The sequence below is a fragment of the Palaemon carinicauda genome, chromosome 8, assembly GCF_036898095.1.
Source record: "Palaemon carinicauda isolate YSFRI2023 chromosome 8, ASM3689809v2, whole genome shotgun sequence".
NCBI classification, from domain to species: domain Eukaryota; kingdom Metazoa; phylum Arthropoda; class Malacostraca; order Decapoda; family Palaemonidae; genus Palaemon; species Palaemon carinicauda.
In genome coordinates, this window is record NC_090732.1 from 144,203,422 (window position 1) to 144,215,734 (window position 12,313).

A 12,313-nucleotide genomic window follows, 5' to 3' on the forward strand; every position below is an offset into this window, starting at 1 on the left:
TGATCTCAATCCTTCCCCCCATCACCAAGGAAGATAATCCAGACCTTGTGACGTCACAGGTATAGGCACGTTCCTGATGTTCAAAAGGAACTTATCTGTGTTGCAGGTCTTAAAACTTAGTAATAAGGGATAAAGTGACTACGATTGGAGAGACACCCCATGTATGACACCAACCACAAAAGATTGCCCACTTTGCCTGATAACTGTGATAAAGGACCTCCTAAGGTATCTATACATCCGTTTTTCCAATGGCCGCGAAAATCTTCTCTTTGTCAGGAGATGCTGGATAACCTCCAGGTGTGAAGTTGTAGGGATGCAACTGCCTTCTGGTAGATCTTCGTGTGTGTGGTTGATGTAGAAGATCGTATAAGGGGATAAATCCCTCAGAATCTCAGTGAGCAGCGGTAGCAGAAGGTCCAGGTACCACTTTGAGTGCTAGGGACACGAGAACCTACGGCGGGTCACCTAATGCAAAGTCTCGCGGAGGAAGACCGTAGTCAACTCTTGGGGAGGCAGGTGTGCGGTCCTGCTGTCTCTTGCTTTAGAACTTCCAAAAACTGTTCCTTTGAAGGGGAATACTATATCCCCAGAAGGACAAAGCTGGAGCACAGTGTTAGCAGCAAGAGACTGCTGAGACCGAGAGCGGTCCCGCTTTGCTACGGGAAGCGATGGAGTCCTCTGAACTTAAAAGTTGTCCGGGGGTCATACGGCCACCAGTTTTACTCTATTGTCCTCCGAAGGTGACCAAGCAAACAGTGAATGGGAAGGGAACGAGACGCTGTAGTAAGAAGCTGGGACGTTTTCGCCTTCAAGGAAGACCCCAAAGGAGAAGAATTACATTTAGATTTCTTCCGTCACCCGAACCACACTCATTGGGAGGATGACCAATCCTGACACTCATCACCAAGAGACTCCTGCAAACAAAGATGGCCTCTACACACAGGACAAAGGACGTGAGGATCTGTTTCCTTGGCCAAAAGGGTGCCTTTCCATTCTAGGACCAATCCACATTGTAAGGGAACTTAAAGACACGCAAGCATTCCTGCAAAAAGGAAGAAAATACAGAATTACTACCAGTTAATCAAATGGAATGAAAGTTAATGGTAGAGAGTGACAGCAGTACCTACCAAGCCAAAATAAAAAGTGTGTGAGCGGGCAGGGTGGCTGGTCTACCCCTCCACTATCCACACGAACCATTGGCCGGCAGTTATACCACACTAAAAGTTTTATGGCTAGTTTTCAGCTTTCACTAAAATATATACAGTACCCATAGTAAACAGCAAAGGGGTTAGTATTAGGTGCTGGAAAAAGTTGAAACACAGTCCCAATTTTTCGGCAGACCACAAAATCATTTCACGGAAAAAACGGTTGGCAACCGCTGTTCCCGATATCTCATTCCCGATCGCATGGTCAATCCAATGGGAAACAGTGGTCATGGAAAACCAGCGTGAGCAATCCTGTCTTTGAGGGGATAGAACTGAATTAGAACATTCCTTGAGGGACACCAAAGTGATGATCAGTGATGAAGTCAGCCCATGGTTGCCAAACCCAGTTCATTGTGATCAAAAATTAAAGCAAGAACTTACACAAAGGAACACTATGACTGAAGATTCTCTGCTTCCTTTGGTAAAGGTCCAGAACCTTCATGGCAAAAGAATCCCGAGTCCCCTTATCCCTTACATAATTTTAAGTTTCAGCAGGCTGCTCCTGAGATCTATTATTTCCCTAAAAATACAAGCATTCTGTCTCAAGAAATGAACAAGGAATGTAACTAAGGGCAGAAGACTCACCAGGAAGGTTGTCATCAGGCACCAATTAAACTAAAGACTGAAAAGGTATCACGTACATGGAAGAGATATCCCGCACCCTTCCTTCTCGCAACAACAGGATGCAAAATACGTCCTATAGTGCTTAAGGAAGTAAAAATATCCAGACATAGAATACATCCAATTGTGCTAAAAGGGTTAAGGAGTAAAGCCACAACCACCAGTTAATTGAGTACCAAAATAATATTCTTCGTGGGAGCAAAAAACATTTTTAGTAAAATGATGAATAACTAATTCTTGAGCCACTCTGTTATCTTAGCATGGACTGTACTACAACATGCATGGTGTAAAACTATGAAGTAATTATATGACTGATGACAGAATTGAGAAGAATGTATCTGGTTAGGAATCCTCAAATCAATGTACAAAGATAATACTTAACAGAGAAGTCCAAAACTTCTACCACTAAACTTAATATCAGTACACTTTACAGTAGTTTAAATTCATAAGATAATTCTTTGGGGGAAAAAATTATCAATTCTATTTCAATCAAATAATGCCTCACAAGTAGATTTAAACATCAGCAGCATCATGTCCACATTTTTCAATAAATGTAACAATATAAAGCTTCATTAATAGTATTGAACCTAAAATGATTAAACTATAGCAGTGATAATAAGAAAGTTAAATAAAACACACAAAACTGTACAGTAATAGGATACTAAACTTGAAATTTGAATTTTCTCATTGCTTATAATCCTAATTTATCAGCAATTGACATCACTCCTTGGCTATTAATATTAAGGTCAGTTTAATAAAATGATTAAACTATAGCAGTGATAATAAGAAAGTTAAATAAAACACTCAAAACTGTACAGTAATAGGATACTAAACTTGAAATTTGAATTTTCTCATTGCTTATAATCCTAATTTATCAGCAATTGACATCACTGCTTGGCTATTAATATTAAGTTCAGTTTAATTGATCTATCCATGCAAGCACCTACAGAAACTTACTTGCAATGCTGTCTTATCATATCAGAATGGGGTTGTGCACGGCAATAAACAATTACTTCATCAATACCACTACGTTCTAACCAATCAAGAGAGTAGTCCAGTAGTGGTGCATTAACCAGCGGAGTCAACACCTGAAAAATTTCAGCAAACCTAAAAATGATTTTCTGAAAACTATATTACAGTCATCAGCATTATCATCAGGTATTACTAGTCCACTGCAATACAAAGGCCTCAGATGTGTCCGTCCACAAATGTCTGTTTACAATACTATATTCTTTAAAATTTACCTTATTTTTCCCATACAAACCCATTACTTATGGGAGCCTGACCTGCATAGTAGTAACCTCAAGAGACCTCACATGAGAGGAGGAGTCTTAATTTCCATAGTCTAAGTATTGCATATATCTGATTCACTAACTGCCGTTATTGATTAAAAATCTTAATTTCCTGAATACTGAAGCCTGAACCAGTTGCAATTAAGAGGTGAATGGAGAGATGCAAATTTTTGTAAAGTACAGTAATGGGTTAATGTTCCAAAATTAAGTTACTGTATTTAAAACAAATCCCAATTTTCAAAATTAATATAACAAATTTGAAAGTAATTTGTATTTTTCCCAGTATACAAACCAGGAGCTATTTATAGGGGTATTCCTTCAGCTTAGCTGAAAAACAAGCAATGATAATTTTAGTGAGGGATAACTAGCCCATCCGCTAGTTAACGGGTGGGGTAGACTGGCTACCCCGTTCACTCACACCTCTCGGCTGAGTAACCACTTTGCTTTATAGCAGGACTTCTCGGGGGAATTTGTATAAATAGCTCCAGGTTTGTACAGTATATTAGGAAAAGTACAAATTACTTCCAAATTTTTTATTTATTCCGGCATAAATACAAACCCTCCGCTATTTATAGGGGCGACTTACTCTTAGGAGGGAGGAAGTCCTCACCAACTGGCCTTGGTCATGACCCGGGGTCCTCTCTATTTTGTTCTAAGATCGATGGTAGAAGGAACCCTACCCTCGCTAAAATCAAGTGCTGATATTAGGTAATGCACTGATAGCGGCCTGCAGAAGCTTATGTGTGAGTGGAACTAACAGTGTGGTTTGTCTTTAATATAGGAACTCGAGTACAAAACCTATTGTTCTTAAGACTTACTCTACACCCTCCCTCAAAAAGGTATTGGGGACATAGAGTATTATTCTATACTTAGGAGACACAAGGAAAATGAGTCTTAACTGCAGAAAGGTGAGGTCACCTATGCTGAGGTTGTTTTCCCCAGAGGGGAGAAGGTGAGAGGAAGAAAGAAGCCAGTCATTCTTTCTCATTCACCCCAGACTAACCTGGGTAACTTCAGCCCTCAAACCTCTGCTACCTGTGTGACCACCACAGGACCGATGGAAAAGGTCTCCATGTTCCTGTGGGTTACGACTTTGCAGGTAGTGGCCCGTGAAAGTCGATTGACGCTTCCACATGCCCACTTACAGTATCTGCGCCACGGAGTAGTTTCTTGAACGCCAGGCGATAGGGACGTAGCAACGCCACTGACGTTACAAGCTCTGGGTCCTAGGATGGAGGAGGGTCTAGACTGAGAGCAAACTCAATAGCCTTCTGATCCCAGAGAGGAAGGAAATCCTTGTGATCCTCCTCTTGACCTTCCCCATGTTGGTCAACAGTGCCGACACACGCGGGCGAGCTGGTGTGGTTCTTTCTAAAGTAACACCACAGACTTCTCATTGGGTAAAACCCCAATTGAAAGGGTCTTCGGTTACCGAACGAAGACTCTATCCGGAATGGGCTGCACTTAGGATACAGCACACTCGGATTTTGAGTCCTTGCAATCAACTCAGGGATGCCGCTGAGGATTACTTCTCCCTGTCTTCTAGAGTAGGAGACATGTGAGAAAGCAATCTGCTGCCTGGCATAAAGGTTCGTCGAGAGGGGCCTTCAAGGACTGAAGGACCCGAACCGCGTTCCCAGCAGGAGGTTGAGATCCAATGGGGGACACGTTATTTCAAACTTTGTATAAGTAAAGGCATCGAAGGGAGAGAATCCCCTTCCACGACATCAGTCACAAAGGACCGAACACTTCGCCTGGAAGACCAACGCTGAAAAGTGTCTGAGGTGCCTAGACATCTTTTTCCGCAACTCGTTGTGAAAGGTCTCTCTGAGAGAGGAGGTGTAGGACCGTCTCGTGAAGTTGAAGCAAAGCTACGGCTTTGGGAAGTGTTGGCATGTGGCTGCTTGGAAGATCGTGTCGTGGAGGAAGATCACTCGGAACTCCGTCGGGAGATGTAGAAGGTTCGTGACCATTCTGCGTGATGCCATAGCGAAGGTATTGTAGTCATTGATAAGGTCTGGCTTATCCTGACTTGGCTGAGGACCTTCTCACCAGACCGAATGGGGGAAAAAGTGTACACCTCTGAGCTGCCCCACCGATCTTGGAATACACCTTGTTCGAGGGCCTGGTGTTCTGGGACTGGGGAACAGTCGAGCGGGAGTCTAAAGTTCAGGGCCGTTACTAGCATGACCACAGTCGGGGGACCTCACAAAGTTAAGACTTTGTTGGATACACGATGATTCACTAGGAATTAACTATCTGAGTGGTCTTGTTCAGATTATCTGCAAGAACATTCCTGTACCAGGAATGACGCGAGTGGATGGGGACACCTAGAAGCCTTCTGTCCATCTGACGCTTCCTATTGCTAGATGGTTCTCTAAGAGAGGTGAATGCTGGTACCTTTCTGAATTAGGCCAACGGACGAGGGGGGGGAAGAGATTGCATAGCAATAAACACATCTCGAGGTGATGTCGAGATGTGCAACTATTTGCACGTTCTTGCAATGAAGGGGTTGAAAACGTTTGTAACGGAGATTCCTCCTTCTTAGGACGAAAATGTTCATACTTCTCCGTCTCCGATCGGTAAACTAGAATTTGTATTGAATGTTCCCTACTAGGGAACAGATATGCTTATGAGAAGTTTCCGGTCAGAGTCATTGTAGGAGACTAAGACTTCCGATCGGGAGAAAGGAAAAAGGGTCTATAAGAAGGCAGAACGTAAATGCCGTATGTCTGCTTACAAGAAAGTAGCCAAGTAATGTACTGAATAACCTGGTTTCAGTAATGGATATAGCTATGCAACTTAACTGAATGGAGTTCTGATTGCAAGATGTATACTGTATAGCCCTTATTAGCAGAAAGAGCGCTTGCACGCATATGTACTCGCCCATCTGCGCTAGCGCATGCGTAATCTCTGCCTACAAGAAACGTTTGCAATGAATCCGGTTACGGGAATAATGTATGTGCGACGAATCGCAACACTATTGCTCAAGGAGTTTTTGATCGTTGACTAGCTGTAATAATTTTTTGAAGCACATGTTATCAAACAAAATATACAGTTATAGAAACGATCATTTCTACTTTGGTTTGCCCCTCCTCTTTATGGGAGGGGCTAGCCAGCGTTCATACACAGACAAGGATATCTGGTTCCCTGTGGGCGGGATTTGAAACGTTCGTAAATGTAATGAAAAGCTGCCTACGCTGTTGCTATCTTTCTAAAACGTAAGCTAACACTACTCCTTCGGGACTAATTGTTTGAGACAATAATCCTGTGAGGTTAAAATAAAAAGTCTCAGAAGAATATCGTGTAAAACGGTAAGTCATTGTACCCGGGGTACAATGACGGGATGCAGCTGACTCAATCAAACGGTAGAACCCGTGCTTCAACAGGACCAGACATAGATTGCCATCGACCGCTTACCCAAAGGAGTTGCTGTCGAATGCTTTCTCACTAGCGAAAAAACTACCGTCTAATTCAGCCAAGGCCTGTCAGGGGAAATGAACTGGAATGCTAAGAATTTTTCATTCCCCGCTAATTTCCGTCCCTGCGGTTGAGGGTTTTTCAATGACAAGAAAAGAACACAAGCCACATACTAACCCAACCACTTCAAATGGGACGGTGGAGGGAAGATGATGGTGGTTTGTTCGAAAACAAAAGGGCCAGTGCTGGCGAGACCAGCCTAGATGACATAGTAATCAGCTGGGAGTGTAGAGCGACGTAAAAAGTCACACTTCACTGGAAGACCCATTCCGTAGGGAGGGGGGAGAAAGAGGTCGACCATAGTGTTTTCAGAAAAAACTCTGGATCATGGGAACCGAGAGATTCGGCACAACGAGAACCTAAGGGGTTCTGAATTCATTTCATGAATTCCTTTCTCACGACCCTAAGGGATGGTGAATCTATTTCACGCGACCCTAAGAGATCGATGTGACGAGAAAACGCAGGAACTCTGTCGCTGATTCCTGACGGAATCTTCAGGAATCATGTTGAGGGAACCCAATGGGATTCATGAGACCAGAAAAATGATCAGAATCCAGAGGAACTACGTCATAGTTGCCTGTAGGTAGACGGAAACCCCTAGGCAACAGGCATCCCTCAGGGTTTAGGAACCTCAGCAGGTTTTTGAACCTTCTTGCCAGTGGGAGGCTTCCCGGCAAGCAAGAGCGGCACAGCCTACCCTTTGGGATAGGGTCTGGGAGTTGTCGCATGGGCGACTGCTGTCCCTGAGGGGATGGAAAACAGAAGTGGGTTGCGTGAGCCTGAGGGTTCAACATAATGCTGATTGCGAGCACCAAGTTGGTTGCGCGCATAGAGTTGGTGTCGTGCACCGAGATGGTCGCTCGTGTGTGAACACTCGGATCGACGAGAGTCTGAGTACTGTCTGTCAGAAGAGTAAAACTCTTGAGGACAATGGTCGCGCACATAGAGTTGGTTGCGCGCATAGCGCTAATTGCGTGCGCGTGCACGAAAACTCCATGTGACGAGAGTTTAAAGACTCTCTGTCATACGAGTAAAACTCTTGATGACGATGGTCATGCGTGTAGTGCTGATTGCGTGACGAGAGTCCGAAGACTCTCTATCATAAGGGTAAAACTCTCGATGACGATGGTTACACGCGTAGCGCTGATCGCGCGTAGAGATAGACACTGATACAAACAACTCCATAGAATATGAGATGTTTAATCACGTTTACTTTGCATCCATTAGTCCAGACAAACAAAAGCTCCAGTGCTTTGACCATGTTTCACTACTTTTACTCTGTCTTCATTACGGTAACTGTTTTTATGATATATACTGTACCTGGTCTTTTATGATGACTGGCAGAAACAACAAAAGTTTAAAAAAGTAGACTGGTACATTGTATATTTTAAGTTGTTTGAATGTAATTGATGATAATACCTAGCACAATGCCATAGCGGGATGTGTGTAGGATGGCGGCCACCTGCATGTATGATAGCGGCCGCCTTATTTTCAACTTTATCGGAAACTTGTATAGAATATTAACTGTTCAGAATGTTATAAATATCCAGGGTAAGTACTTACTATACCGATATACAAAGATTTTGAAAACCATCTAATTCGACGTGAAATTTATAAGTCGAACGAGCTCTGTACCTTGCCACGCAGTTTCTCGCTCCCATAGTTCCTAGAATTCCCTATAGATGACGTTCTGATCGAATCAACAGCGCCATAGCGGCGGAATTCTGAATTATTAATCGGCCGCGGCAATTTGAAACGACCCAATGGGACCCCACTTGACCTGGGGATTAACTAGGATTAACTTTTTCCCCCAATCATAACTCATTTTTTCTAAAAATTCAAATACGGAAACGGGAGCACCCATCGAGGGTCGGAAATGCTCATTCTTTACCCACGCGGCGCGATGGCAACTAACCAGTGTGTAGATACTTGTGAATCTTTTTTCAATTCAGTCAATCCTAGTATGTTGAGGATTATGAACTTTACAACAAGTGCTGAGTTTACAAAATATTTATATAAAATGGGACTTTTAGGCGACTTTTCCGGCATTTGTGCAAAATGTCATATCGGTGAAATGCGCTACAAGTATGATGGAAAATCGGCGAATAGTGGAAAAGCTAAGTTTTTTTGGCGTTGTTCATATAGTTATTGCCGAAAGAAGATCGCCCCTAACCACGGTAGCTTTTTTTCACGATCAAAGCTACCGTACGAAGATGTGTTTGTTATATTAGCAAGTTTTATTTATGGTTTTTCTCAGAACCAGATTCTCCCTATGTACAAAAAGTTTGCCTCTCACACACTAGTTGATTGGTACAACTTCTGTCGCAACGTGTGTGCGGACATCTTAGTGATGGACAGTAAAAAAATTGGCGGACCAGGACATATCGTCGAGATAGAAGAGAGTAAATTCGGAAAAAGAAAATATAACGTTGGCAGCAAGGTCGATGGCAAATGGGTGTTCGGCGGGATTGACCGGGAAACACGTGAGACTTTTTTCAGGGTTGTCGAGGATCGTTCGGAAAAGACATTGCTCCCGATATTATTAGAGTGCGTCCATCCTGAAACTACAATAATTTCGGACTGTTGGAAGGCCTATAATAATATCAAGGATCAATTCCTTCAACACAAAACTGTTAATCATAGCATTAACTTTGTGAGTCCAAAAGATCCCAGTGTGCACACCAATACAATCGAATCACAGTGGCGAGTACTAAAAAGATCTGTACTACCGAAATTCGGTACTCAGAAACATTTATACGAAAGCTACTTTGCGATGTATATAATTCAAAAACGTTATTTGATCGGTAAGGGGTGTAGACTGAAGGCATTCCTGGAATTAGTTAAACGTGTTTATCCGCTCAATACCCACGATTCTGATTCCGAAAGTCCTGTTCCGTCCCAACACCCGTCCCCTCCACAAAAAAAGGTGTCCCATCACCGTACATCTCCTAAAAGTGCCCCTCCAACGTGCCCTCCCCAAAAGAAGAAGAAGTTGTCTCTCGGCAGAAAGCCAATACCAGTTGAAAACTCGGACTTCAGTGACTTTGAATAAGTAGGGGGCCGTTGTAGAGGTTACGAATAAACCCGCAAGCTGAACAGGAAATAATGTAAGTACAACCCTCTCCGTTTCTGGTTTGTGTGATCGCGGCCACATGTATGCATGATGTCGGCCGATTAAGAATATGCTTGTGTGTATGAGTGATAGCGGCCACATGTATGCATGATGTCGGCCGATTAAGAATATGCTTGTGTGTATGAGTGATAGCGGCCACATGTATGTATGATGATTTCCGATTAAGAATAGGCAAGTGTAAGGGGGGTCGCAGGGGGGCGGTAGCCCCCCCGTTTAGGTGTTTAAGAATAATTATACGGCTATGTACGGGGGGTCGCAGGGGGGCGTTAGCCCCCCCGTTAAGGAGAGACACGTGTTGTAGGTAAGGTTAGGTGGGCCCATTCAAGTTAGGCAGTGTTCTATTCTAGAGTTTTGGCAGAACATTCTGTTGTAGAACAACGGCCACGTCTTACGAAGTGTTAGAAAACGGGAAGAAATTCCCATTTTCTATGTCCGCGGAAGGACCTGGCCGCTGATCTACAAAGGCTCCGCCATAGCTTTTCAGTTACAATAGTTTATGCACCATAATTAAAAAACTATTGATTTCTTCCAAACACCACAAAATAAAATTAAAAACAGCCTTATTCAAACCGTTAATTCCATCATTTTACAGGTTTTCAGAGGTTTCCAGTAAACATTAATACTCATGACCCCCACGGGCACCTACTTAAGTTTAAAGGTCCATTCATCTTCGCTGAAGTCATTATTCAAATAAAGGACAATAGTTTGCATATGTATAGAAACAAATAATGTGTAGGTATGATAGCAGCCACCTGCAAGTATGATTACGGCTAACTTAGAATACGACAGTATATGAGGGGTTGCCGTTAGGTAAGTAGGTAAGGACATGGCTTGTAGGTTACGTTAGGGGGAAAGTTTAGGTTAGTTGATATCCATTGTCAATCCGCACGGGAGGAACTGGCTACTGATATACAAAGGCTCTAACAAATGGGTATAAGGAGCCTTTGCATATCAGCAGCCAGATCAGTAGAGTTTTACTGTATGCATAAAAAATCGTAATTTTCTTAACATTTCCTAGTCGTTCGTAAGACGTAGTTCTACAAAACCTCTACACAAGAACACCACTTAACTTAAACTTTTGCACCTAACCTAAGCTACAAGCCACGTCCTTACCTACTTACTTAACAGAGGGGGTAACTAGCCCCTGCAACCCCCCTTAGACAGACGTATTCTTGACCGGCTGTCATCATACATACAGGTGGCCGCTATCATACCTACACCCCAGGTATTATCAACTATTAAAAAATGCTGTCCCCACCAGAAGTATAATTCTACCCTAAAATCAAAACTATGCATTGGAAAGATAGGAGATAACAACTGCCATACCTGTGATGCACTGGTAAACAGAAGACAAAATAAAATACCTTGGGAATGTCCTGTGAAATTGTACTGCCATAATCCTGGCGGAAATCTGCCAGAACCACACACTGTAATAATTTCTCTTCACTCAAATCTCCCATGTCTTTGGGCTTAGGGACCATCCTGTCAACGGAATAGGATCAGTGGGATGGATGGAGACGTGTTGGAGTTTGTTTACAATAGATGAGAAACAGTTGTAAACAAAACCCATCAAAAGGTTGAAAATTCTCATAATGATTCTCATAAAGAAATATTGTCTAGTAAATATTCTTAGTTTATAGACAAAATTGTATTCTTATAATGAAGCTCTTTAGCTATTGCATTCACAAATAAATAGCAATATACTGCAATATCTTTTAGGATAGATAAAAGTTTAAATTAAATATATAAATGGCAATGCACTGTTCATAGTTATTTTCACTAGATATATTGAAATTAGTGTTATTTCATTTTCACAAATGCAGTTAAATTTTTTTTATCTATATGGCTCCTTATAATTGGCAATCACATCGTGTAGTTTCAATTGAATTAATATGAGATTTAATAGCAAAATGGAATAAAAACAGTTTTCATTAGTAGGGACATTATTTTTTGTTCATTTTGGCAAAATCATTATCTAAAAACAAAAACTTAAGCACGTTCGTTACCATTTATATATATATATATATATATATATATATATATATATATATATATATATATATATATATATATATATATATATATATATATATATATATATATATATATATATATATATGTGTGTGTGTGTGTGTGTGTGTAATCTACATTAAAGTTACTTATTAAAATGGTTGGATCATATTATCTAATATTGGTTGTGAAATATGATTTTGGTAGCACCCTTCATCATTTAAGTTTTTATACAATATTTACCTTAATGAGATTACTTAAAATCTTCGGGTAAGCTACACCTTTACTGTTACGTTTGGTGCTATAGTTAAAGATGTAGGGTGGAGGGTTTTGCAACAATTAAATTATCACAACTAAAAAAATGTTTTTATCTTCCATATTTAGTGAACAATATGTTTAATTTATTTGATAGCCATTATCATTTTCTAAAATCTCTAATCAATTCGTTTCTCTCTCTCTCTCTCTCTCTCTCTCTCTCTCTCTCTCTCTCTCTCTCTCTCTCTCTCTCTCTCTCTCTCTCTCTCTCTCTCTCTCTCTCTCTTGTGAAAAGGTTATAAGCATTAGCGTCAAAG

At 41.6% G+C, this 12,313-nt stretch overlaps 1 protein-coding gene across 1 annotated transcript in view; it reads right to left on the bottom strand.

Annotated features, from left to right (window-relative positions):
- eIF2Bepsilon (eukaryotic translation initiation factor 2B subunit epsilon) overlaps positions 1–11,277 on the bottom strand; it is a 102,285-nt gene extending 91,008 nt beyond the window's left edge. Inside the window, exons 1-2 of the mRNA XM_068379141.1 lie at positions 11,096–11,277; positions 2,784–2,914 (exon numbers count right to left, since the gene is read on the bottom strand). Of these exons, the coding sequence (XP_068235242.1) occupies positions 2,784–2,914; positions 11,096–11,212 (248 nt within the window). The 5' untranslated portion in view covers positions 11,213–11,277. The remainder of the gene's footprint in view (positions 1–2,783; positions 2,915–11,095) is intronic.
- Between the last annotated feature and the right edge of the window lie 1,036 nt (positions 11,278–12,313).